Source organism: Meleagris gallopavo, chromosome 7 (genome assembly GCF_905368555.1).
Source record: "Meleagris gallopavo chromosome 7, MGAL_WU_HG_1.1, whole genome shotgun sequence".
NCBI classification, from domain to species: Eukaryota; Metazoa; Chordata; class Aves; order Galliformes; family Phasianidae; genus Meleagris; species Meleagris gallopavo.
Window position 1 is genome coordinate 8,559,723 of NC_139410.1, and position 27,609 is coordinate 8,587,331.

Consider the following 27,609-nt stretch of genomic DNA (forward strand, 5'->3'; position numbering starts at 1 on the left):
CATAGAGGAGGATCACCTCCCTCAACCTGCTGCCACACTCTTTGTAAAGCACTCGGTTAGCACTAGATTAAAATAATGTCTTAGTTGTGGACAGACCTTTTGATTAACAACACAGGAACAGATGAATTCCACCAACAAAAATATTTATTAGATACAAAAAAAAAAAAACACTTACATGAAACAACGAAGACGGTGTGAAACAGCCATTGTAGCAGTTGAATTCTGGCTTAACAGAGTCCCCAGGAGCAGCAGGCACAGAGCACAGCACGGCTGCTCTGTAACACAGGAGACTGATGCATGGTCACAAAGCTCAGCTCAACAGAATGCTGAGTATGAACAGCTCAAAGCACAAGTGCTTCAGTTTAAGTCGCTATTGCTAGTCCATGTTTACGAGGAAACAATACAAAAACAAATATATTTAAAATTAATTTTGGAAGGCAGGTGACAGATTTGAACTGAATTTCAAACGAAATTAGAAGCAAATCTGGCCAATGATCTCTGACTGGCTGACAAATGTTTACTGCCCAAGCAGCAATAACTGTATTTCACCAAGCAGGACTGTCCAAGAAACATCTGCTGCTGTTTTAACTAAGAAAAAAAAAAAAAAAAAAAAAAAAAAGAGAAAGGCTATTTGTTCATGGCTGCAGTACTCCAGGACTACATCTTCTCACTACTTACAAATAACCAATATTAAATTTAAAACAAGAGGTCTTCAATTTTCAAAGCCACAGCTTTATAGAAACTGGAGAGTGTAGGTAGTTTGCTCTGCCAAAAAAAAAAAAAAAAAAAAGGAAAATCTTTCTTCCACAGCTGTTCACTGAAGAAAATATCCTGCTTTTCCAGCATGACAATTACTTTGTAGATTAACAGGTTTGTTTTACTGCTGTATGTATTCAACATAACAAAACTTGGGACCAGCAGCCCAAAAATCCGTCCGAATTTGCATAGAGCACTTAAATAAACAAAATACAGCAAAGTGTTGTAACTACTTGATAATGAGTATTGTTGACACTTCTGAACACAAAAAAAAAAAAAACAAAAAAACAACAAAACAACATATCAAACCAAGGTGCTGCTGCAAGGTAGCCTTTGCATCAAGAAGCAGGGAGCTGGGGCTGTATCCTGAGGTCCGTGTCTGTGGAGACCAATCATTCTAAGGCTTCCAAGGGTCCTTGCCATCTGAATGTTTTCTCCTGGTGAAATTATATTTACACACATGCTGCCCACAGAACGATTCTCTAACTCCTCCCAGTAGCAGTATCCTTACCTGCATTTCTATTTCTATAGAAATTGACTTCCAATTGTAACAAAAAAAACTGGCTCTGCAACAGCATTCTTCAGCATGGTAAAAAATTTCAGAGGCAGGGGAAATAAAACTGGGTGCAAGGAGAGCATCAGCAGAACTCTGCACAAACCAGGGCAGTCAACATGAGAGTTGGTAGGAAGAAAAGCTATAGCACATCAATTTTAAGGCCTCCTAAAGCAGCACTCAACTAGTTTCCACATCCATGAAACAGGACAGCTTCAAAGGAGTTCCCAGGCCAGCCAAGTCTCAGCAGAGAGCCAAAGGGACACAGTGCGCTTCAGCACATCATCTCTGCAAGGCAGCCACACAAGAGCTGCCCAGAACCAGCATCTGGTCTCTTGATGTGCTTTAGTTCTGATCAAATATCCACCATGTCCATCAGGGCAGAGAGGTGAAGCTCAGAAGCAACTTCACCCTCCCTGTCAGCTCTGAGAAGCCTTTGCAAATGCTTCAGTCTGTCTGACAGCGCAGGGCTTCGGTCATCTATTGACAGCTCAAATCGTGCTTCACTCCCATCCTGGTCAGAAGGAAAAGAGAGATGAGACTGAGTAAGAAGCATTATCTAGCATTAACATGGGACCTCTCCGTTCACTGACCTCCCACTTTTCAGAACAACAAAGGAGGTCACCCCCAACTCCCCAAGGAGATATGGTTAAAATAGCATGTTCTGCTATTTCTGGAGCCAGCATTCCTGGGTCCATCCCAAAGCCAAAGGTGTACCCTCAGCCACAACTACAACTCCCTGTGTGCAACACTACAAGGGATACTATTATGACTGCCAGCGGCAGACAACAGTTCATCACATATGCTAACAGCATTTCTGATCTACAGAAAGTATGTGCCTCTTTGGGAAGTTTGTACACTAGAGCACAATTTTTCCCAAATCTATGCAACACTGCATAGTAAGGTTGTAGCCACTGAACTTCTGTGATTACAGCTGGTTTGGCACCCACACAATACTCTTCAGAGCCAGTCTTCAGTACCACCCTGTCTTACCACTTGAACAGATGACATGGGACTCTTGATCAACGGACCAGCAAGAGTTGGAGTGGAGATCAGGGACTGGGGAAGGTAGAGAGGAAAGCCCATGAGGTCACCAAGGGGCTCAATGTCCTCAGCTAGATATTGGTGCAACTGTTCTTCAAACCTGAAAAGAAAGGTCAACAGTCAGACTGCAGCCTGGTTTTGCTCTTGTAACCAGTGGGTAAGACATGAATTGGGAATTCAGAGGTATCTGAAAGAAAGAACCAAAGACAGCAGTCATTTCCAGTAGACAGCACCCACTGCTATTACAAAAATACAGTTGAAAGATATGGCCCAGAAACAACATAAACAAACTGAAGACTTCCAACTGATGGAGAAAGGAGAAAAGAGAGGAAACCCTTGGGCCAACCTCAAGAACTTTAGTTCTCAGACTTTGAGATCTGCATTGCTACTAGCATCAAACCAACATTCCCATGGTGAACTTAAGACAACATAGACAGAGACTACTGAACACTGCATATAACTATGCAGCTTTAACATTAGTGGCTTGATTGACCAATTTCCTATCATTACTCAGAGTTCCACTTATTTCTATCATGCCGGACTGTTCCTGTAACAAAAGTAGCAACTAGCAGGGAACTGCACTGAACAATTGCTTGATGAGGATATGAAAGTGGAGACAGACCAGGAAACAAGTCTACACTCCTAGTACTGCTGGACTTCAGCTTTCCAATGCATACAAGTTCACGATTGCTAACAACCCTGGACTGAAGCAGCAAGGATAGGATGATGCTCTTGTAACTCACCTTCTGCTTTCCACTTTCTCCAGTTTCAGTTGAGTTAACAGGCGCTCTGGGAGGTCCTGGGCTGAAGCTCTAAGTTCATCTGCACTGGAAACATTCCTTCTTTGCCCTGACAGTATGCTTACACCAGCACCATACTGATCTGACATGGAGACCCTACAGGGTTTCTTGAAAGAGACAGGAGATTTTACCCTTGACCTGGAATGGAGAGAAAGAAAATACAAAAAAAAAAAAAAAAAAAAAAAAAAAAATTTACGAGTTTGTTGATTCTTCCCTGTTAGCACAGAAATTCCAGGAAGTAAGTGACTGTTAAGAGACATGATCTCCTTGTACCCCAGTCTAACAAACCACCACTGGGAAGTGGGACTTGAGAGAAGCTGACAGAGGGTTGGGATTCAGCTCAATGAAATACAGCCACCCAATCTGCACAGGGGTAGAGAAGCGAGCTGGGCTCTTGAGAGCACTCAAATCTGTTACCCCAAAAGTCAAGCACAAGTTCTCTTTTAAACTCAAAACACTGCAAAGTTAATATGCAATTGTCAAAAAAAGTTAATCTGCAAACCATCTAACAGGTCCTGGCCACAATCATACGCAAAGAATAAGGCACTACCAAATAAAGGGTATGCTAATTATTTTTCTCCCTATGGTCTTCCCCTACACCTCACACCATTTTAGTTCCATGCTTCATCTACCTAGTGGACAAGTTTAATTCCAATGCCACAGCAGTGATTTCTTTGGCAGAACTTCAGTTACAACACTTTGAGCAGCTGCTCCAAGCAACCCCATTTCTTTGAGAGGAGTAACCCTAAAAATCACATCTAATTACGGTCTAATTTCCACATAAATGCCCTTGTACATCCCTTTGGGAAGATGTACAAAAGAACACTGAGAAAATGTCAATGCTGGTTCTCAGTACCATAGCACTATGCAACTTTGACAGAGGCCCTAAGTAACCTCCTTGGAGTTCATTAAACAGCTCTAGTTACGTAAGAGGGAACCAAATGCTTTTCAAGTAGCCTTGCATAGGCAGTGTCAGCAGCTTCCTCACCTCTTGTGGCCCTGCCGGATCTCCTCCTGTGTGCGTAGCCTGGCTTGTTCCCATGAAAAAGGGAGAGTGAAGTTCTTTAAATGTTCCTTGAAGTAATACACACGAATCTGGCCATCTTCACTTACTGCTTCTGTGAACAAACCCCAAACCACTGTTTATTATCAGTACAGATTTTTCCCTGAAAATAAAAGTTCAGTATTAAAAAGATTTGAGGGAAAACCGCATGATACCTTTCAAATTACCTCTCACTGTACTTTGCATGCAGAAAGGGGTTTGAGTGATTTACTGTTCAACATACCACATTACTGGGAATGACTTAAAAAAAAAAAAAATGCTCCTTTATCCTCATTTATAAAATTCTTGTGCATCTAAGCTCAGTGTTCAGCAAGGGAAAGAGCTATTTCAAAGCAGACTGCCTAGAATTAAGCCAAACAGGGCACAGAAGTAACCATGTACACTCTACATTTTAAGTGAGCAGAATTTGAGATGCTAACTTCGTTAATCCATCAAAGTGCTCATTAAGAGCGGCAGTCTTTCATCTCAGGTGACCTGAGCTGATGTGGCTTGTAAAGGCAATTTAAACACTCCTTCCCAGTGGGAGAACAGGACTTGAAGTACTTATTATATGTTCCCATATGGAAATAAACATTCTAATCACAAGCTCAACTGATTATCAACAATTAATACACATTCTACACTGCAGAACGGTGTGTAGAACAAGCACAGTGCCATTCTGCAGTGAAGAAAGGTCAAGACCAGAGCTCCCTCCTTGCTACTCCCTGCATAAAGGCACCACTGTGAAGTTAATAAACACAGTTGTGCAGGAAGTGTCATCCTTGCTGTAAGACACACGATACCTGGTGCAACAGGCAGTTTGGGTGGTTTCCAGTCTCTCAGCTTATGATCAATGCACGTTGCCAGGATATCATCCCAAGGGATCTCATCAACAGAAGGTCCATCACCAGTGTTCCCTAATGGCCCATTTTTCCACTTCTGGTATGTTCTGCTCAACAGATTCTCCACTTGAGACTGGATCAGTGGTTGAGTATGGGAAGAACTGGCAATCTGAGATGCATACTGAAAAATCATTCGGCAAACAGGACGCCAAGGAGCTAGAGAAGGAAAAAAAAAAAAAAAAAAAAGAACAGTAACAGTAACAACAAATACCAAAGCAGACTGCAAGAATCTGTGACAGAATCAGTTGATATAAGTTGACAGCTCAGCACAGAACGGGCACAACAGAGAAGGAATGAGCAGCTAAGAGGATGTTGCTACATAAGTACGTACCACCTAGTGGAGGCAGATCTAGGTAGGGGATCTGAAAGGACAGCACAGCCTTTTTCAGCCAAGCTAGGTGATCAGGCACGTTCCAATCCATGTGGGGCAACAGCTTGTTACCCCCAGGCTCTGAAAACTCAGTAACAGGCCAAGACAAGTCACAAAGATGCTCTGAGGATGCCACTTCTGATAGAAACTGGAGCACATTGTTGTACAGCTCTATGATGACCCCAGGCTCCTGAGATGGCAGGCCAGCTAAACGTCTCTCCTTCCAGTCATGGTAGAAGCGCTTGCCAAATTCACCATCGATGCCATCCTCAATGTACTCCTGAAGGGTCTGACTGCAGAGCTCAAGGGAGTTTGGGCACTGTGAAACCAACCAGCTCATAGCTGCAGAGATCTAAGACACGCAAAGCACAGGCGGTTGGAAACTGCACTCCCCAGGGAAACTGAGGATTCAACCCTGCAATCTTATGTTTGATAGAACACTACTTAAGATACTATGTAGCAAAATTCAAATAGATTGGTTTTAATCAGTCTCCAGGCCACTATTTGCAAGCACAAGTCAAACTGAAGGATGAGGAGAGGCTGTCTCAGAGAGTACTGTACAATCTCTCCTTCCTTGAGCCCTCCTTCAGTCCACCAACTGAAGATGAGACAAGAGAGGGTGACCTCCTATCAGCCAAGAGTGCTACAAAGTGACCTCTGCATTTTAGAACTGGGAGCAACAGGCAAAGAGGCTTACCCACCCCTAGCACTCTTCTCTTACCCTGCAACTGTAGCCCTGCTAGTCAACATAGGCAGGGCACACAAGAATGGATTTGCATGCGCTATGTACTTCAGTTTGTGCAATTTTCATTATTAGAAAGAACAAACATTATCTGTGGAGCAAATGCCAACTTGGTCAGTTAAAGGAATGCAGTCACCAATAATGGAAAAAGTTTTAGGCTAGTTCTGCCCTTAATTGGAAAAGCTGTTAACAAGCACCCGAGTACAGCAAATTCAGGTACATGAAAAAAAACTGGTATAAGACTTTTGATCAAAAACTACAGTAAAGAAAATTTAACAGGAAATAATATTCCATTACAGAAGACTGCTGCAATCCAAGCTACAGAAAATGTAACGATCGCTCCTTACACTGCATTAATAATGAAGAAAGGTTAATGATTAGCCAAGCAAGGGCTCTTACCCTTCTGGTGCCTTCTAAGTCATTGATAGAACCTGGTAGCTCAACAATTATGTAGTCTGAAATAAGCTGGGCTGAAATCAAATCCTGGAGCATTAAACCTAAATAAGCAAATAAAAACAAAAAATAAAAAATAAAAAGCAACTCATATGCACTGATAGACAACAGATGGTTACCCCCTGCTCTGACTCAGTCTCACAGTCTGCATACATTCGCTGCGTGGCTTCCCTCTCCTTCCCTCCCCCTAGACTTTCAGGATCAAATACTGAGTGCAAAGGACTCAAAGGCTGAAAACTAAAGAAGAGCTCACTAATTTCTATACTGATCAAGTGTTAATGTATCTGGATTTCCACCACAGCACTGAAGTGTCCCTGTACTTCACGTCTTTTACTAGGCTGTGTACCTGAGGCTGCATAGACCTGAGACCCCTCAGCATTCACATTATTTACAAGCCTTTTGAAAACAACTGTATACCTTCTTCAACTTCTTTCTCTGTGGCCTCCTCTTCCAGACTGGGGACTAGAACCAGAAGTGGAACTGTTGGCTGGAAAGGTTTGGCCTGAAGTAATTGTTTCAACTGCAGCAAAGCAGAAAGCCAATAAACATCTTCTTCTGCAACATCTTCACTTCTAACTTGAGGGGGCAGGAGGAGAATGAGACCGCTGGTTCCAAGTAAGTCTTTTTGCGTACTGGATGCATCAAGCTCAGAGTCAGAGAGCACACCATGTACCACCTATACAATTAACAAAGATGAAAACAGTAAAGCAGCCAAAGAGCAATTTTCTGAACTGAAAAATGAAAACTGCAGGTCGTTTTCACCAGCATTCAGCTTTGACATTCATTACCAGGAGCTCTACAAAACCTCAGACAATGAATTATAAGAAAGAAGTCTCCAATAAATGCAGGTGAACATAGAAGTGTGCTTCAGCACCTGATCCAGCATCAGAAATTGGTAGGATTGAGGACTGACTGCTAAACTATATATAGGTAAGCATTTACTCAATGGACTGGAATCAAGAAAAAAATCCACACTTTTTTCTCTAGACCTTTTCAACAAACCAGTCTCCTCAGTGTCATCTCTCTCCATCAGACAGGACACAGTATGAAAAATCTTCCTCGTGACATTCACTGAAAAAGACTGTGCGTGTTATGGCCTGCTCTCACTTACCTTAATACACACGCTGACTTTGATGTTTCTGCTCCCTCGTACGCCAGAAGAATTAAACAATGTCAGTGTTTGAATTCTAACTTCTTCACATGAAGCAGTTTTCTTCCAGCTTCTGTCTTTCAAGAACTTGGCCTTCAACCACTCTATCAATATCCTAGCAAACAGCAAGAAGTGCTTTTATTTTTTTCTTATTTATTACTTTAACTGTAAGTCTTTTTAAGCATTGACTAAAAAGATAGTTTGTCTATCAGATGTCCTGAAATTCTCCATTACCTAACTAAAGGTTTTCTGTTTTCAATGTAAGGAAAAGCAATTCAGTGAACAATAGCAGGAGAAGATACAGACCACTGCAGTTAATTCTAATTTTATTTTTATTTTACTTGGAAGGAAAAAAAAAAAGTTTGATATGGAAGGAGAAAAGTAGACATCAGGAACTGCATAACGCTACCCTTCCTTCATTCCATCACTATGCTTGAAAAAGAGACCATGGAATCAATGCTTCTGCTTACCTGTTGGGGTCATCCTCTTCATACTCATCATCATTTGGCAAAACCAACAGCACCTTCCAAAAAACCTGATCTTGTTTAATTGGAATATGTTCAGCGATCAATGAAGCAAGATCCAGAGGAGTCCATGCTAAATCACTTAAAGAGAGACAGAACTGGTAAAAAAAAAAAAAAAAAAAAAAAAAGAACCCCTCAAGGCTGCTTTTCTTGTCTAGAACAAATTATACCACTGCAACTGGTTACTGTCTAATTCAGGAAGGTCTGAAATTAGACCTTATCCTTTAGCAAAGACTGGATGCCTTCAGGAACCACAGTTACCAAGCCTTACTTTGGGGATTGTGGTACCATGCACATTACTTCACTTCCACGCTACTTAAATATCCTGCTCCAATAAACTCACTGGGCCCTAGAACGCATGACAAGTTGTAAGAAAACAAATGCCTTGATGCACATCAAAAACATCAATTCCTTTGTGCCATGAGCTAGGCTCATAATGCCTTGTACTCCTCCTTATGGCTCATACTCCTCTAACATTGCCCAGATCCCCCCCAGCCGAAGTAGTAAATAAATAAATAAACAAACAATAATAATTATTAAAAAGTGTCTACACACATCCCAGATTCTTCAGGTTACAGCAATGGGTCCAGAGAGCCCAACACTTTCAAGAGTTTACTATCCAGTTCTCTCTTCTGAAAAATATTTACAGAATCAAGGCTGCAAGTGGACACCAAAGTATGGTTTACCATTCTGCAATGACACTTTCAAGTTCTACGGCATTTGTTGCACATTTTGTAGAAAGAAAATAAAGATCAAATGTCAACAAACCTTAACAACTGCTGATAGAAGTGCTGAACTTTGATATCATGTGCTGTCTTGTTTCTAAGCCAATTCAATCTGAAAACAAAAGACCTTTTGTTGTAATTTTTTTGGTATAATATGGGAATTTTAGCTATAGTTTGAGAATATTACAACCTGAGAAATACTACAGATGCTTCAGAAAGTTGCAGTTAAGTGGAAGAATGATTTCATTAGGTTTGAGTCTTTACTGCAAAACAATTAACTTTCACAATAGAAGCAGATAATTTGCTTTCCAAAACTCAGATTGCCATCTGCTGTCATAAATACCCTTACCTTGTGCAAGAGACTCCCAGCTTTCCTCCATTCCCCATGTTCACAATCCTCTTGCATAAGTTCTCCATGGTTATAGGCCACTCAGCACTGGGTGACAGGGCTTTCAGTTTATTTTTCAGATCCATGCAGCATGGAGCAGCTGGAAATGCCCTCATTTGACGTTTCAGCTTTGTTCGAGCTGCCACTGCCTCCCTCCACCTTCAGAAGAGAATAAATAAGGTCCTGTTAATTAAATCTTCTGCAGTCCAACAGGGTTCTTCTCTTTCCTCTTCAGATTGGATCAGACTATCAGTCTGAGTCTGCCCAGTGGAGATGGTGAGGTGGTGCAATAGCACAGAGCTGTGAACTCGCAGCTCAGCACTGGATGAGACCTGCCAACCATACGTGTCCAGCATCATAAACAGTCTGCTTTGTACTCTATTAAAAAAAAAAAAAAAAAAAAAAGGAAAAAGCACAACAACAACGAAAGGAGACAGGAGCTTTTTTCTGAGCAAGCCACACTTTCAGTGATCAGACAGATCACAGAATGAAAGCAGGATTACCCCTCTTCCATCTCATCCCTTGCTTAGCTATCCAAACTGTAACCCAAGCACTCCCTACACAAAAGTTCAACTGCAGCTTTCCTTCTCCATTTTCAGCATGTTTATTCCTAGCATATATAAAAGGTTTTGTTGGCTTCTTGGGTTTCGTTTTGTTTTTAAACATATGATCAGTTAAAAGTTTCTTTAACACTCAAGAGCTTGCTGGAAACACCTACATCTACTAAAATTTAAAAAAAAAAAAAAAAAAAAAAAAAAGAAAAGCGACCTCCTTCTTGCTCTGTTTTTAAAGAGTTGTTTTCACAGGTATTTTTGAGACATATAACAATATTCCCAATCACCCAGTCATCTTGACTGCTACATGTATTTTCACCACCCCTCAGATACCTTTAAGCTCTTCCTTACTCATCCCTATGCCAGGTGATTTACACCAGTCCTGAAGAGACACCAAACTTAATTTCAGGACAGAAAGAACTCTGCAAGGGAAGGCGCTCCTCTGAAAAGAAAACAGCCTGCTGCTTTCTCTCAGTGGTAAAAAAAAAAAACCACCACCTGAAATGCACCTCCACCTGGCAGTACAGCACAGGAAGTCTCTGCCTTGGAGCACCACAGGAACTACTAGGCATTTAGCATATATCCAGAAACAAGCACCCAATATAGAGAATCCAAAGGGAAATCATAACACATTTCTAGAAATAATGAAGCTGCATCTTCATGCCAAGATCATTACTTGACCCTAAGAAGGTGTATTCCCGTCCCTATACATATCTGAGCAACATTAGAGACTGGGAATTAGAAAATAAGCCTACCTTTACTGTGGAGCCAACTAGATAGCAAAAGCCATCTCAAAAAGCCTGACAGTTGCTTTTTAAGTCCTATTAGCCCAGTCCCTGTCCATGCTTCTGAGAGAAGTAGTTCTGTCACAGGATGGCAACTCACCTTTGCAAATATTTGCAGAAACACTGGAGCTCCTGAATGGTTTCTTTTGCAATCTGGAAAATCTCATCCTCCAGGAAGAGATCCATGACATGACCACAGACTTCTTCTGAACACCGGGCAACGCGGGCTTGCTGGTCTCTTTCTAAGGCACATCTAATTCAAAACAAAACTTTTAGTAAGGCAAAGGCCAGAGAAGGTACTAAAACAACTAGCCAAGACACAAACGGGCAAGATCACCAATGCAGCTAGCAAAGAGGAGGGATTTTCCACCTTTGTACACTGTGGCAATTTTAAATAAGGCCTGCAATTAAATCCAAAGTCATTCAAATTTTACACTTATCACAAACATCCAAAGAAAAGCCTACAAGAGGAAAATCCGCAGCTGAGCTGTAAGGAAGTTCTAGTGAAAGTAAGCAGACGGGTCAGCCTTGTTCACAAGACAGACTACAACCTCCATCCTGGAGGACTGCTACTGCAAAGGCAATCTGATATCATTCTGCACGGTCAAGTACACTTGCCCTCTCTTTAAATTAACTTAATGGAAGAGGAGCTTAGAGAAAGCCAAGCAAGGAGCTCAGCATTTCCCAATGAACTATTACCCTTTATAAAGCACCTACAGCGAAGTATAGCATAGATAGTGTTATACTTACTTTAATTCATTGGCTGAAGCTTCTTGAACAGTCTCATTTATTACTTCTTCCATTAGCTCTATACTCACCAACTGACTCAACTGCTTTATTAACTGTTGTCTTTCCTGCCTCTGCCTGGAAGGACAGAGCAGAGATTTCCATAAGCAAGCCTGCCACTTAGTTACTTACGTGAAGCCTAAAACCCACAGTTAGCTCGCTGCTTTTTCTCAAAAAAAACAAAGCAAAACAAAACAAAACAAAACAAAAAAAAAACAACTTGCACAGAACCAAGTCTCATTAATATAAGTAACATTTGGGCTATTTCTTACTCAGTAAGCTACAGACAAGTAGTTCCCTCAAAAGAAAAAGCTCATGTGTACAGCAGGGCCAGGAAGGACCTTCCTCTTTGGAAGCTCCAGCTGATTAGAAGTTCCCAAACAATCCCATCTATGATTTTCACAGTGGCTCCATGAGATTAACAAAATAATAACTAGCAGATCATACTATTCCCAAGAATAGGGAAGTGACAGCCTGAGTGATCCCAGGGCAGCTCCGAATGATATAAACTGAGCAGCACTGACAGCTGACAGAGACACAGGGCCTGGGTATATGCATGAACACTTAGGTTGGCACCTGCTGTCCTTACAGTACCTAAGAGGGGATGCAGCGCATCCTGCTAGATGGCAAAAGCAACAGCTCACCTCTCTTCCTCCACTCTGCGCCTTTCCTCCTTCACACGCTCCCTTTCCACATTGAACATGGTTACAGCCACTTGTTGGAGGACCTCCTCCATCACTTCAGCCACCAATTCCTTCATGGTGGCCTCTGAGGTGCTGTGTGGAAAAAGAATTCTCTTTTTAAAGCAAGTTTTCAGTCAAAACCTCAGAGAAGGCACCATACCCCATGCCCTCAGCCAGCAGCCAAGTACAGTTTGTTCATTCCCCTCCCTGCAGCAGGGCATGGGGGAGGACAACATAACCAAGAATACTGGTGGAATGGAGTTGAAGACAGTTTCACTAGTTAAATGGAAAAAAAAACAATAAAAAACACAACCAAGAACACTCACCACCTCCCACAGGCATACCGGTGCTCAGCCACTTTCCTCATAGCCAACTGGGAAGCCAAAAAATACCCCACCTTCTTTCTCAATGCCAGTTTTAACGCTGAACATGACATGAGGCAGTACTCACTATTTCGTTGGTCTGCTGGGGTCAGCTGTGTTGGTTCTGTCCTCTCCCAGCTGATTTTGCACCTCTCTCCCCCCCTATCCACCTCCCCACTCCAGCCCACTTGCTGGTAAAACAGTACAAGAAGCTGAGAAACTGTAATGTCCTTGGTTCTGTGCAGCACTGCTCAGCAATAACTAAAACACTGCTGTGTTATCAATATTGTTTTTTCTCCTAAAGCCAGAATAGAGCATCATATCAGACACTCTGAAGGAAACGTTAACTCCAACTCAGCTAAAACCAAGACCCAGTTCTTCTGTAACCTCAGCATCCACCCACTGTTAAGCAAAAAAAAAACAAAAAAACAAAACAAAACAAAAAAAAACACAAACCAACAAAAAAATCTTGTCATACGCAGACTTCACTTTCCATTAAGATGAAGATTTCTCAGTACAGGAGAAGACCTACAATCCCCACACAGACTCAGATTTTGACTTAGTTTTAACTTTATTAAGAATAAACAATAGGAAACAATCAGAATAAATCTCAATTTTCATATTTTCTTTCCCTGAATAAAGAAAAATAATGAAGTGCAAATATAATAAAAACCACCTCACTATAGTACAGCAGTCAGTTTATTCCCTGCTCAGGCTCTACCATGTTCATTTCAGCTGATCATTTCAGATTTTTAATTATTAGTAGTATTTTATTTCTAGTTAGGGACAGAGGTTTTCTCAGATTGATAAAAGCAGTGGATTTGCTAGCCTTTGTCAAGAAATAGCGGCAGCAAATCATTTTTAAGCCCGCTTCCACTTTGGCAACTCAGCTCTGGATTAACAAAGCAAATTCTGGTGAATCAAGGGCTAGGGGGAGCTAACCACACCTGTTAGGACTGAGCAGCAGACAGAATGGTGTGCGTCCATGTGTAAGTGATCAGGCATCTTCCCTCCCTACACCTTTATTTAGAGGGAGACACTCCAAACGCCTTCCAGCTAGACTGCAGCTGCATACCCCACTCCACTTAAGGGCAGGTACACAAGTGCAGCTTTCTGGGGACAGTGATGGCCAGCACAGGAGCAGCAGCTCCTCCTGTGATACAGCTCAAGGCAGTGTAACACATCTGAGAAAGGCAGCCTGAGAGGGATAACAAAAGACTAGAGTAATTCTCTGTAGGATCTGTCAATGTACATCAGTCCATCTGGGTTCCTGCAGAGTAGGCAAGTAGGAAATTCCAGTTGCTTAGATTTAGACCTACTCTCTAAGGATTGAAATGGTTCTCTTATTTATTTTCAGGAAACATCAATTACATCTCATGGTCTAATGCTGGTACTTAATGACAAGGTTATGGGTGATTTTGCCCAAGTCTGGGCTCATCTGATCTAGTATGGGCAACCAATTCACTGAGAACAGGAGACTGAACCACAGACACCTAGATGCTCCTTCCCACCAGGGCATCCAGGAGCCTATCAACTGCACTGGGAGGAAGCATTACTTGAATTAGAAAAGCAGCCAGATCTGGACTTAACTTCTCTTGCTTTCCTTCCACAACGCACTTGCTGCAGCAGCAATGTTAACCATGCAAATGAAGGTTGACAGAGACGTTTACAGTTAGCCTTTCATTAGGCTGAGCTAGTGTGAAGCCAAGAGATACATGAAGAAATGTCTGCTTTTCTCTCGACTGTATCAGTGAGATTTCCTTCACTAGAGACCTTGCCCTACTTAATTTTATCTTCACACACACTGCTGCTAAGGGAAACTGGAACTATGATGATAAACTTCGGAAATACCAGCAATGAACACTCCTTACCAGATTGCTGCAGTCACATAATCTGCTCCTGCTTTGCCAACTTCTCTGCACTCTCCTTTGACAACGTCGTGCACAAGCCCATCCACAACCTCAGCAATATCCTACAACACAGCAGAGGAAGAAGTTGAAGCAAGTTGGAACCTTGCCCAAGACAGCCTGAGCACACACGTGAATCAGGAGTGAGGCGTGCCAGCCTTGTTTACAAGACTGTAATTAGCAACCACATCACCTTATTTTTACTTACACACCAAACTAAGGTCATGAAGTACAACAGCCTGGAAATTCTACAATTATTTTAAGAGCCATGCAGTAACAGCCCAGAAACAAAAGCAACAAGCAGTGCCCCCTCTAAATTATGTGAAGGTTCTGGACAACAATCTGTAAGATCACATTCGCTTTTTATTATATTTTACACAGTTTTCCCAAATATTCCATCATAATTGATGGATTGAGTGCAAGAGCTCTCAATCCCCCAGCAGAAGAAATTGAGCAGAGGAGGCAGGCGACCAGCATGGCTGAGCAAGGATCTGCAGCTTAAACTGAGGGAAAAGAGGGAAATGTACAGTAAGTGGAAGCAGGGTTGTGCAGCCTGGGAAGAATATAGGGACGTTGTCTGCATGCGTAGAAATAAGATTAGGAAAGACAAGGCAAAGATAGAGCTGAACTTGGCAAGGGATGTGAAAGATAACAAGAAGGGGTTCTTCAGGTACATAAGCAGGAGGAGACAAGCTAAGGAGAGCGTTCCCCCTCTGATGAATGAGGACAGAGAACTGGCTTTCTGAGACACAGAAAAAGCTGAGGTGCTCAATAAGTGCTTTGCCTCGGTCTTCACTGATGGTTCCTCCCCATGTCTGCCAGGACCCTGGAGTCCTAGATATGGGTGAGAGGAGCGGATTCCATCCCACTGTAACAGTGGAACAAGTCCGAGACCGCCTCATGAAACTGAATGTATGCAAGTCCATGGGGCTGGATGATATCCATCCCAGGGTTCTGAAAGAGATGGTTGGTTGCCGAGCTGCTCTCCATCATATTTGAAAAGCCATGGCTGTCTGGTGAAGTCCCTGGTGACTGGAAAAAGGGAAACTTTACTCCCATTTTTAAGAAAGAGAGAAAGGAAGACCTGGGGAACTACAGATTGATGAGCCTCACCTCTGTGCTTGGGAAAATTCTGGAACAGATACTCCTAGAAGCTTTATTAAGGCACATATAAGACAAAGAGGTGATCTGAGACAGCCAGCATGGCTTCACCAAGGGCAGATCTTGCCTGACCAATCTGGTGACCTTCTATGATGGAGTGACAGCATCAGTGCACAGGGGAAGAGTGGTGGATGTCATCTACCTGGACTTCTGCAAAGCCTTTGACATGGACCCACACCACATCCTTCTCTCTAAATTGGAGAGGTGTGGATTTGAAGGATGGACTGTTTGATGGATTAGGAATTGGCTGACTGGACGCAGCCAAAGGGCTGTGATCAATGGTTCTGTGTCAGGGTGGAGGCCAGCCACAAGTGGTGACTCTTCAACATCGTCATCAATGACACATGATGGCATCGAGTGCACTCTCAGCAAGTTTGCAGATTGCACCAAGCTGGGTGGTGCAGTCAATACACTGCAAGGAAGGGAAGCCATCTAGAGGGACCTGGACAGGCTGGGGAAATGGGCCCATGAAAACCTAATGAGGTTCAACAAGGCCAAGTGCACGGTGCTGCACTTGGGTTGGGGCAATCCTAGGCATTTATACAGACTGGGGGAAGATCTCCTTGAGAGCAGCCCTGCGGAGGAGGACTTGGCGGTCTTGGTGGACGAGAAGCTGGACATGAGCCAGCAGTGTGCGTTTGCAGCTCGGAAGACCAACTGTGTTCTGGGCTGCATTGAAAAAGGGGTGACCAGCAGGGAGAGGGAGGTGATTGTCCCCCTTTACTCGGCTCTTGTGAAGCCCCATCTGCAGTACTGTGTCCAGGCCTGGGGCCTCCAGTACAGGAAGGACATGGAGCTCTTGGAGTGGGTCCAGAGGAGGGCACTGAGATGATCAGAGGGCTGGAGCACCTCTCCTATGAGGAAAGGTTGAAGGAACTGGGATTGTTTAGCTTGGAGAAGAAAAGGCTCTGGGGAGACCTCACTGTGGCCTTCCAGTACTTGAAAAGAGTGTAAAAACAGGAGAAGGAATGTCAACAGCAAGGGTGGATAGTGGTAGGATAAGGGGGAATGGTTTTAAACCAAGACAGGGAAGGTTTAGGTTAGATATTAGGAGGAAGTTTCTCACACAGAGGGTGGTGACGCACTGGAACAGGTTGCCCAAGGAGGTTGTGGATGCCCCATCCCTGGAGGCATTCAAGGCCAGGCTAGATGTGGCTCTGGGCAGGCTGATCTGGTGGTTGGTAACCCTGCCCATGATATACAGGTTGAAACTATATGATCACTGTGGTCCTTTTCAACCCAGATGATTCTATGATTCTATCTATCTTGGATTTCCTTACCGTGTCTGTGTACACAGGTTGAGGCTTTGAAGGAAGAGGATCAGGCTGTGCAGCAGATTGGGAAATGGTCTGTGCAGGAGGCAGCGCTGACATAAGAGGACGAGGTAAAAGTGAGGGCAGAAGATGAGCTGGTGGCTGGACTCTTACTGCTGGGACATCTAAATCCACACCTTTGCTTTCCACTCTTCCTTCTTTGGCAGGTGAGTCAGCAGAAAAAGAAAAAATAATGGAAATCCATTCAGTCAGAAACAGAAGCTAAACTGTTCTTGTTGCTTGGTATCTTGCAAAGCAAGCTGGTCTGGTAAATCCCATTAGGTCATAAAAGATAGCAAGTCTCCACTGTGGGTACCTTGAATATAAAGGTAGCAAATTGATTTCTATTATGTGAATGTTTTATAAAATACTCGAATATTAATGCACATTACCTCCAATGTCAAGTATATACATCTCCAACATAACAGTTTCAGGAAAAGCACGCCACCTAGCATCTAAACATACATCTATTTAATAAAGTGGAAGCACCTGCATTTTCAACACAAATGAGGTGAAAATTCTGCCAGCCTGAAAGAGAAAACTATTATTTGCAGAGTGGGAAAAAGCTATACAGAAGTTGTAAAGAGAAGTTGGCCATCTGAAATAGACAATATATAGTACTTTCACATACACTGGTAAAATTAAGCTGATTTCCATCAGTGTGTTTTCTATTTATTAATCATGATGTTTTTTAGTTTTCACACACATGTAAGCACTTTTAAATCAAAACATACTTTCATTACACCCAAATTTCCATGCAATTTCAACTCACATGAGCAATGAACAATTTCTGCTTTGTAAAACAAAACAACAGTGCTCCTGAGCAGTACTTAAAACGCATGCTTACTCTTACCTGCTGCTTCCATACTTGATTTTTGGTTATTACCAGCTTGATCTCCAGTAGCAATTCCACCAATATATTTGCTCTGTCCATTGAAGCTAGACACAGGCACATGGTGAGGTGCCGGTGGCAGTGGCCTGCCATTTACAACTTCCCCAACTGAGACTGTCAGCTTCTGACTGACAAACAGCGATTTACGAGGTTTGGGTAATCCGTCAGGCTCCAAAAAAGCAGAGCGATTCAGCTCCACGTAAGTACTGGGGGAAAAAAAAACAGTCAGGAGAGCACATACTCAAAGTCCCAGAAACCAACACTTTTTCACCTGGACAGCCTAGTGGGGCAAAGTGAGACAGATACAAGGCACTCAGGATTGCTCCCCAGAGCCTGGACATCAATCAATGGCTGTAACCAAAGCTGGGAAGGCAAGAGCACTGCCCCCACACCTATTCACCCAGGGCAGAGGACATGGACCATTGACATTTCCAGGCACCAGCATAGACAATTCTGGCAAGTCTCCCGTTAATCTTTATTAACTGTGTATTTACATCAGCTACCTTTCACACAACAGATGCCAGAGCATTTACAGAAGCCATTTTAAAAGCTGTAGTCTTCTTCCAACCCTGGCACCCTTCAGTTTTACTCACTCACTATTCCCAAGCCAAATATTAATAGAAAATAGAGCACTGCCATGCTCATACTCTCTTTCTAAAACTCAGTTTGTACTACTCAGTTTCATCCTGCCCTGCCTGGATCATATGGCCAATTTTTTCAGAGCATTTGTATCCTCACCTCCTGCAAAGTTACAACTTCATGAAATACAACTGCAAGGTAAGAACCTAAAATAAAAGTTTTCTTTGATTTGAGTTATCCAGATCTCATTTTAGGGAGAAAGTCCCTTGAGCCCAATGGAGACCAAGGTTAATACACAGTCCTTTTTTGGAAGAAATGTCATTCCCACTTTTACAGCTTAGAAGCTGGAAGTAATTTTGTGCCCTTCAAACCCTTCATCAAAAAAGGTGATGTATGGGTCCAAAAAGAAAATCAAAATTAAAAAAGAATAAAAATAAACACAAAACAATAACAAAGAAAACCACCATAAAGCCTACGCCACTTCAGTGGGAAACCACAGTAATTACAGGGATACAAAATTCATTTCTTCAGGGAGAGAGATAAAATTAAGGAACTTTGTGCCAGTCATTATTCTAGTACTTTGCTTACACAGTGCTCAGCCTCTAACATATTTCTGTTTTTCTTACTGCAAAGTCCAGGAGTGGTCCATCCATGCAAACCCTTTGCCTAATACTGGTATAAAACCCCAGCAGATGCTTTTAGACACACAGAAGTACAGAATGGTTTGGGCAGGAAGGGATCTTTAAGACCATCTAGTTCCAACCCCTGCTACAGGCAGGGACACCTCCCTCTACCAGGTTGCTCAAAGCCCCATCCAGCCTGGCCTGGAATGTTTCCAAGGAGTGGGAAGATTCTTCTTTTTCTTTACACTTACTTATCAGATACACTCAGGCCATAGTAACTTATAAAATCAGTTGCTTCCTCACAGTCTTTGAACAGTAGCATACGGACCAAGTGATCCAAGGGAAACACTGTACATCTTTGGGTGCTCACAGTGTAGGCAATGTTGAGAGACTTGAGTGCATCCTTACGAATCTGAGGGTAAAATAAAAACAGGAGTCATATATTTAAACTACTAAGTACCTTTCAAGCATGAAAACTGTCTTTAAAACAAAGCAGCACTTTGTTATCACAGAATCAAAGAATGGCTTGGGTCAGAATGAATATAAAGGATCATTGAGTTCCATTCCCCCTGCCACAGGCTGGGCCACCAACCTCCAGCTCTGGTACTAGACCAAGCTGCCCAGGGTCCCATGCAAGCTGGCCTTGAACACATCCAGGGACGGGGCATCCACAGCCTCTCTGGTCAGCTGTTCCAGCACCTCACCACTCTCTCTGTAAAGACCTTCCCCCTGATATCCAATCTAAACCTTCCCTCTTTGAACTTAAACTCTATGTTATCAAGCATTCACATAAACAATTATTTAGATTTAGCTTTAAGTGCTGTGCACTTGCTTTCCAGTTTCCATTCCTCTTGTATGCTGCTCATTTTGAGCGCGTCCACTCACAAGTCTTGTGCAGGAGAAAAAGCTTGCAAGGGCTTCTGAAGGCACAACTAGTATTTGCCTTTTATAACCGGGTAGAAAACTCGTATAATTTTTTCAAAAGGCTTATGAAATGTCAAAGAAAACTTACTGTGTTTTTTTCCTAAAATAATTTCCTTGCAAAAGACCCAGACAGCTTTACAAGTCAACTATAGACATACACACACACACCCATTTTCTTTTTCTTACCTGGTTGAAATAACAATGTAAGAGACAGGCATTCAGATAGGAAGCTGTCTGCACTAATTTGAAAAACCTCACAAAGTTGTTGCTGTTTAGTGCAGCAAAAGCTTGAACTGCAAATCTAACTTCAGGGGAGTTTCTAACCTCTGGGTGAAACTGCTGCACTTCTCTGTGGAGACAAAAACAGAGACAAACCTTTGGCACTAATATTAACAATCCCAGCTAGACAGCAACTTGTAACACAAGGGAAGCTGTATATCTCACTTAAAGCTCCTAATTGTAATTCCAAGTTACCAGTAGGTATGAGCTAAATTTGCTGTAGTATTCAGTCATATTTTTTTTAATTATATTCACATAATTAGCATGTTATATTAGGTACATCACTTCACCCTCCTACTTGCCTTCTTTTCTAAAAGTTGAAGTGAAAAGCAGAGTATAACATTGTCTGCAAAATGTATTTTCCTTGATCCTACTGGAGACAAAGCTATTAAGATTACATAGTTTTCTTTTTCATTCCTTAAAAAAAAAAAAAAAAAGATACTTCTACTGACCTATCAAAAATTACAATAACATTACAACAGCATACTACAGCTTTGCTTTGGCAAAGCAGATTGAAAGTAAGTTCATCATTTCCCGTGCAATTTGTCTGGACTTAATTCTAATTTCTACCCAAATGCAAGAGAGAAACCTAGTGATATTTGTCATTCCCACCTGAGAATATCACCCTTGTTGAGATTCAGCAAAACATTGTAACCTCTGAACTCTGCTTCACTCTGGCAGTAAATTCCTTTGTTAGCCAAGTCCTGATACATCTCTTTCAAGCTCTGTAAGCATTTTGTCATGTTCTCATTGTTGATTTTGGCATCAAAGGAGGACATGGGCTCTTCACACAGCTGGTGAGCACAATGGATGTGAAAGCGAGTGCACTTCTCAATCAGAGACACCATCAGCGGGTTGCAGAGATGCTGCTGGGTTATATCCTAACCAGAACAATTAACAAACCATTAAATTCATTTTAAACTAAATATAAAAAGTAGTCATCTAATACTACCTTCAGAAAACTCATTTTGACTGTGCTTTGTGTCAGCTTTCAATTCAAATGCTTAAACTGTTACTGCTTTTTCTTCACATTTTACAACATTATGTGACTATTTATTTTCTATCATCAAACATCTACTACTGCTTACCTTTCTTATTCCCCGAGTTCTGTTCCAGACAAAGTCATACCACTCTCGGTAGTTTCCTTCTCCTTGGTCCATAATGTTTGTCACTAAATAGTCCATGGTCATGCTTAACACTTCAGAGGGTCTCAATTCATGTGGCAAAGGTTCCTCCTGGTCTGCTGAAGATCTGCTATATTCCTTGATTGCTGCTGCATGATTTACCTGCAAAAAGCAGAGAAAAGAACTGAAATCCAAGGGGCCTTTTTTAATCCGTCAGAAGGATTTCATCATGCGCATGCACTTACTTTAGCAAGGAGCAGACTACTAAGACAGTTTTTCCAGGGTTGACACCAACAGCCCATGTTGGTTCTGCTACCACAGCAAATACGTTTTATTTTACGACAGCTGCTGACTTGGCAATCTTTAACTCATCACCTGTACACCACTACCACAACTACAAATCTAAAAGTCTGTTTGGACTAAATAGAAAAGGTTATTGTAACAGTTAAACAGCAATTGCCTAGCATTATTGTTTTACAACCACAAGAGAAAGACAGGTTAAGGAAACGGTTCACAGAACACATCACTAGAACTAAGTCTGTAATCAGCTAAACAATGAGGACAATCTTATATAAGGAGCAAACGAACGGATGAGTTGGGAACAGCAAACTCCAGCTTACAGAGGGCTCCTACCTTGTCAGATCCTAGCAGCAACTCAAAGATACTAAGCTGGTTTCTTGTCTCTCTCATATACCGCTCCTTTTCAGGGCACATGTCTGGACAAGTGCCAACAATAGTTTTTGCTTTTCCAAGATCAGTCCTTTTTATTCGAGCTGAAAAAAAAAGAAACAAACTAAAATTGTAATGTTAAGCATCTGTCCTTTTGTTTTCATGACAAGCTATTTCCTTAATGTGCAGCCCACAGCAGCATCTGCCTCAGCTGGAGTCTGAACACTGGTCAATGGATGGATGTCAAGAAGCACTCTGATAAAGGTAAGGGTTCACAGAAAAGCTGATGTGACAGGATCCATAGGGGCTCCCAAACAGCCTCCCATTTGAGCAGGATCAGCTGGAAATACACAAGGATGAGATTCCTCCATGCGAGGACCTATCCCAGGCCTGCACTGCTCCTCTGGAGAAGCTTCTCATGCTGTCCCACCTGGATATCGAGACTCTTGCTAAAAATGTCAGTCTGTAGGAGATACCTGATGCTTTGTATCCCAAAAGCCTATCCTGTTTTGTATTCTAACCAAGCACCAGCAATTCCACAACTCCATGCTAAGTGAGAGCAAATGTTTGCTGATTATAAAAAATAAAATCTTAAAATAAGATCAGCTTTGAAAGAGCAAGAATAGGATGAAGTAATTTACAAAACAGAATAATGAAACAAGCAAATATTTCCTGAAATAATGACCACTTACTCAATAGTGTCCTTTTAGAGAAACACTGCTAGCCTTTGGTCAGCTTTCTTGGAAGAATCTGCAGAGGTAAAAACTGCCCTATGTGGCATCCTCCAGCATCAAGAAAACCAAGACCCTGTATTTTACAAGCCAGGTAATGGTGCAGTTACTTAATTGACCTTGTAACTGATGAGGACTGCAGAACAAAGAAGGCAATTGAGCCCTTGTCCCTGCTAATTTTCTACTGTTAGTAATAGAGTGTTTTGTGTCAACACAGCACTGTCAAAATACACTCAAAAATACTCAGGAATTCATTCAAAGATGAAAATTTGCTACTCATTATACGTAAGAAATATATGTGTACAATAAAATACACAGACTTTGTTGCTCTACAGGAAATGAGTCTATACAATCTACCCCAATAGAAAGGTGTGAAGGGTAAGAACACAAGAATAAGAACAGTACCTTGTCGCATTATTTTGTCTCTTTGGTCCAAAAGACGGTATCTTTCCTCAGATGTCTCTGCCACTAATCCTACCAGGTTACTTAGAGATGACAACGAAGCTGCCATGCCTTCTGAGTTCTGTCCTTCAGAACTGGAATCAAAAAGATCTACTTCAAACTGCAGAGCCTTTCGAAGACCAGGCTTCTTTGCTGGAGAGCTAAAAATAGGCGTATTACTTATAAGTGCATGACAACGTACACCAAGTAATCATTGACAAACTAGGCAAACCATTAAGGTGCAAGAAGATACAAAAAAGCCTGCAGCTTTAGCACCTGGTATAAAGCAAGTCTCTTGTATAAAGCCCGTTCTCTAACTACAAAAATACAACAATCAAACTCACAGCTTCTCTGAAAAGAGGACTAATTCCACAGAGCCATTTTTGTCCATGAATGAAACCACTCACTTCAGAAGCCAGTTTAACCAAGACCACCCAACACAGTTAATTACTGCTTGGCCTTACTAGGGTTTTGCACCATTTCTCAGTTTTCTTATGCCTCACTGTTATAGCAGTTTCTCATGTTGTAAAAAGCAAACAAAAAAAATGCTTAAAAAAAAAAAAAGACTGAAAAAATAAAAAGCCTTAATAAGCAGTCAGAAGTAGCCGTCTGACAAAATGTGAGATTTGTAACTCCAATTCAGCCAAAAAGACACATTTAAAATGAATGTGTGCCAAGAAATAGATGAAGCACACTCTCTTGCTAAGAACATCGCTATTCAGCACACACTGATCACTTTTCCCCATCCACCCTGATAGAGTCTTAGAGAACACTCGTACATACCTTCTACCAGGCGTTACAGTGCTGGCAGAAGATCTTATTAAAGGTTTTCGAAGAGGGGAATGCTGGTAGTTTTGCTCTTCACTGCTTTGCCTTCCTTCATCTTCACTTGCTTTCTTCTCCTTGGATGAAAATTCTCTTTTTGCTGGACCTAAAGTGACATATAAACATCAAAGCAGGTACTTGGCAAATAATTTTTGCAACAGCTCTTTGTCTCAACTCCCCAGAAGTGTAGTGAGTAATTGGCTTTATTTTCTGATAATATTATTCCAGTTACAGCCTCATGTATGTATACAACACTAACAGGACAGACTACACTGGAAGTTGCACCAACGAAGCCCATTAACTGCTAGTTAGCTTCAGAGTTCTATAAAGAAAAAGCATTCTTGAATAAAAACACTGCTAAGCTGTAAATGCAATTATTCAGCACACTGCCAATAAATGAAGTCTGGGCATCAAATTCTAGTTCTTTTGAATTTGGGTTATAACTCAAAAAATCACAGCTCAATACCTGGTGGCCTGGTTCAGCCTTGCTCAGTGACAAACCAATGAAAAACCACAAAAACCGTAACACCTGGTATTTAATCTGTTTTACCAACAAAAACTTTGACTGTCATATTGTTTTCAATGCTCCTGTGGTACTTGAAAAATTCACACATCCCAAGCTCAGGCTGGTGTTGACATGCCTCTTCAAGAGTTAAGTCAAAAAGAAAAAGAAGAAATTCTCAGCCAGTTGGATTTCTTACACTCTCTCAGATTAGTTACTATAAAATACTGCCATGCAGGTTTCTGTAGACCTTAATGCCAAAATAACATGATAAAAGCATTTTTACAGCTGCTGCTTTGAGATATTTCTTCTCAAGAAAACAACTCTACAGCTGCTTCTTGCTGTGAAGCTAAGCTTCTGGGTTGGTCAAAGCTATGGCAAGCCATTCACTCATTCTGAAACATATCCTCAAGCCAGGAACTCAGAGCTAGAAACTCTGATTCATAAAATTAAAGGGAAGCACTTGGCAATTCAAATCCTCACCTGGGGAGTTGAATAGCCAGCACCAGCATCTCTTTTGCCTGAATCTCAAGCAGAGGGCTGGGGATAGCCCCTTCCTGGCTCCTAGGCTTCCTGGGAGCTATTCTCATTTTGTGAAGGCAGAGAAATAATTCTGTATGCAACTACATGCTTTAAAATATCCTCCCTCTCTCTCCAATACTTGTGCCATTGCCCACTGTCCTACGCATCACCTGCTCATCCCATCAAGAAACAAAAGACTTACTTGTTTTCTTCTTCTGCCAAAACGTCACTATGTCTTTGTGCAATTCTTTTGCCTTTTTTTTGGCGAGAGCTGCAGAGGCCTGAAAGAAAACAAAGCAGAACACAAAAGCCTGTTAGCACAAGGAAGGACAGTTTCTGCTGGAGAAATGTGTACCAATACTCAGACCTCTAGGCGCTGCCTTTTAGACTAGAATCATTTGAGTTGGAAGGGACCTTTAAAGGCCATCTAGTTCATCTCCTTTACAATGAACAGGGACACCCACAGCTTGATCAGGTGCTCAGAGCCCAGCCAAGCCTGACCTCCAGGGATGGGGCATGGACTATCTCCCTGGTCAACCTGTGCCAGTGCTTCACAACCTCCTGCTTGAGACATCCATGCTATTGGTGGGCTGGGTGCGTTTCCACAAACACATTACTTTTCTAAGAGAGTGCAGAATACACGGGACTGCAGGCCTCACCAAAGCAGTAGCATTCCCAGCAAGCGGATCACCCTGCAAAGATAACGTTGCCCTTGATGCTACTGGGGCATGCAAGGAGGTAACAGCAGCATCGCTTTGGGTTTGGGTGGTGTGTGACCACAGCCAGGACACAAGGAGCTTCTGTTTGGCGTTCAACTGCGCACTAATCACAGAATCATGAAGGCTGTAAAAGACCGCTAAGATCATCCCGTCTATCAGCCCACATCACCGTGCCGCACCGATCACATCCCCTCAGCGCCTCAATCACCCTCTTCTCGAACACCTCCGAGGGCAGCGACTCCGCCACCTCCCCAGGCCGGCTGCTCCAACGCCCCACCAGTCTTCCGGACGACGGTTACTTCCTAACATCCAACCCGACCCCGCGCCAGGCTACGGCACTCAGGTTAACCCCGCTCCCTCGCCGGCAGCCTCCAAAACTCACATGGTCAAAGAAGTGGACGACGGCCGTCTTCTTACTCCTGCGCGTCATGACCCGACGGACTTTCACGAACTGCCCGAAGTGCTTCTCCAGCACCGTCCTGTCGTTGAGGTAGTCGGGGACGTTTTTGCACTGGATGGCCGTTAGCTCGCTCGGCGCCGCGCCGCCGAGGCCGTCGGTGCCATCGTCGCCCCTCGCTCTGCGCGCCGGGGCGACGGGAGCGACATCAGTGGGCCCGAGCCTCGCCGGGTGCGGCCCATCTCGGCCCTCGGCCGCCGGCTCCTCGGCCGCGCCCCGCTCGGGCTCCCCGCGCTCGCGGCCCTGGCTGCGCAGCACCTCCTGCAGCGTGCGGCCGAACAGGGCCCCACCGCGGGGCCGGCTCAGCAGCACGGCGCGTTTCTCCGGCGGCGCCGCCGCTGCCCGCCCGCCCGCCGCTGCCATCCGCCGCGGCGAGCGCTCCCGCTCTTCCTTCCGCTTCAGTCCCTTCGGCGCGGCCTCGCCCACCTCCTCCGCGACGTTCGCCGGCGGCCGCGCGGCTCCCTCCTCGGGGCGGCCGAGCGGCGGGGCGGGCCGCGAGAAGGAGAAGCTGGCGGCGGAAGCCGGCGGCTCGAGTCCGGCCGCCTCGGATGCGAAGCCGAAGGGCGGCGAGAAGGTGAAGGCGGCCGGGCCGTCGGGCGCCTTGAAGCGGAATTCGGGCGGCGCGAAGGCCCCGCCCGCCGCGTCGCCCGGCGCCGGGAAGCCGCCCAGGTCGGTGGGCGGCTTGAAGCTGAAGCCCGCGTTGCCCGCCGCCCGTCCCGGCCCGTAGGGCGGCGCGGCGGCCTGGCCGAAGCGCGGGGAGAAGGCGGGAGGGCCGCGAAACTGACCACCGGAGTTCATGGCCTCCGCTCTCCGCGGCGAGCCGGCCCCGCGCACGCGCCGGCGGGCCGAGGCGGGCCGAGCGGGCGGAGCTCCGGCGCCATGAGCGTGCTGATCCGCAACGCGCAGCGCGCCGCGCCTCTGCGCCGGGTGCCGCTCCGTCGCGCCGTTTGCGCGCTGCGGGCCGCGCTGGGCGCCGCGCGCTTCGACGTGGCGCTGATCTGCGCCGGCGACGGGTTGATGAGCCGGCTGAACGGCGCGTACCGCCGGCGCCCCGAGCCCACCGACGTGCTGTCCTTCCCCTACCATCGGGTGGCGCCGGGCGAGCTCCCGCGGCCGCGCAGCCGCGACGATTACAACCTCGGGGACATCTTCCTGGGGGTGGAGCTAATCCAGCGGCGGTGCCTTCGGGACGGGGAGGACTTCGAGAGCGTGCTGACGGTGAGCTCTGGGGCGGCGGCCTGGGAGGCTTTGCGTTGGTTTTTCTTCTTGGTTTTTAGATGCGGGAGGCGGAAGTCTGGTTGGAGCGGTGTCCGGCTGGTCGA

General features: G+C 43.9%; 1 protein-coding gene across 2 annotated transcripts; it reads right to left on the reverse strand.

Moving 5' to 3' along the window:
* Nucleotides 1–126: 126 nt before the first annotated feature.
* On the reverse strand, nucleotides 127–27,503 carry MCM3AP (minichromosome maintenance complex component 3 associated protein). Of its 2 annotated transcripts, XM_010713353.3 has the most exons (27): nucleotides 26,213–27,503; nucleotides 25,314–25,392; nucleotides 24,046–24,193; nucleotides 23,227–23,423; nucleotides 22,055–22,194; nucleotides 21,386–21,583; nucleotides 20,910–21,178; nucleotides 20,205–20,367; nucleotides 19,346–19,506; nucleotides 17,854–18,098; nucleotides 16,968–17,158; nucleotides 14,491–14,591; nucleotides 12,219–12,350; nucleotides 11,539–11,652; nucleotides 10,889–11,041; nucleotides 9,411–9,608; nucleotides 9,105–9,173; nucleotides 8,283–8,417; nucleotides 7,774–7,927; nucleotides 7,080–7,338; nucleotides 6,609–6,706; nucleotides 5,429–5,819; nucleotides 4,999–5,253; nucleotides 4,142–4,271; nucleotides 3,097–3,291; nucleotides 2,303–2,453; nucleotides 127–1,823 (listed from the first exon to the last, which is right to left on the reverse strand). In XM_010713353.3, exons 1-27 carry the CDS (start codon nucleotides 27,371–27,373, stop codon nucleotides 1,665–1,667), a joined length of 5,646 nt encoding a protein of 1,881 aa, XP_010711655.2. In that variant the 5' UTR covers nucleotides 27,374–27,503; the 3' UTR covers nucleotides 127–1,664. The 2 variants fall into 2 exon arrangements, with proteins under 2 accessions (XP_010711655.2, XP_085083720.1); XM_085227594.1 differs by lacking the exons at nucleotides 127–1,823; nucleotides 2,303–2,453; nucleotides 3,097–3,291 and having other exon boundaries at nucleotides 4,180–4,319.
* Between the last annotated feature and the right edge of the window lie 106 nt (nucleotides 27,504–27,609).

Coding starts and splice junctions, on each gene's coding strand:
- MCM3AP (XM_010713353.3), bottom strand. CDS start 27,373: ATGGTAGGGGAAGGACAGCACGTCGGTGGGCTCGGGGCGCCGGCGGTA. Junction 19,507..20,204: donor TACATTGTTATTTCAACCAG/GTAAGAAAAAGA, acceptor TTTTACCCTCAG/ATTCGTAAGGATGCACTCAA. Junction 5,254..5,428: donor AGATCTGCCTCCACTAGGTG/GTACGTACTTAT, acceptor TTCCTTCTCTAG/CTCCTTGGCGTCCTGTTTGC.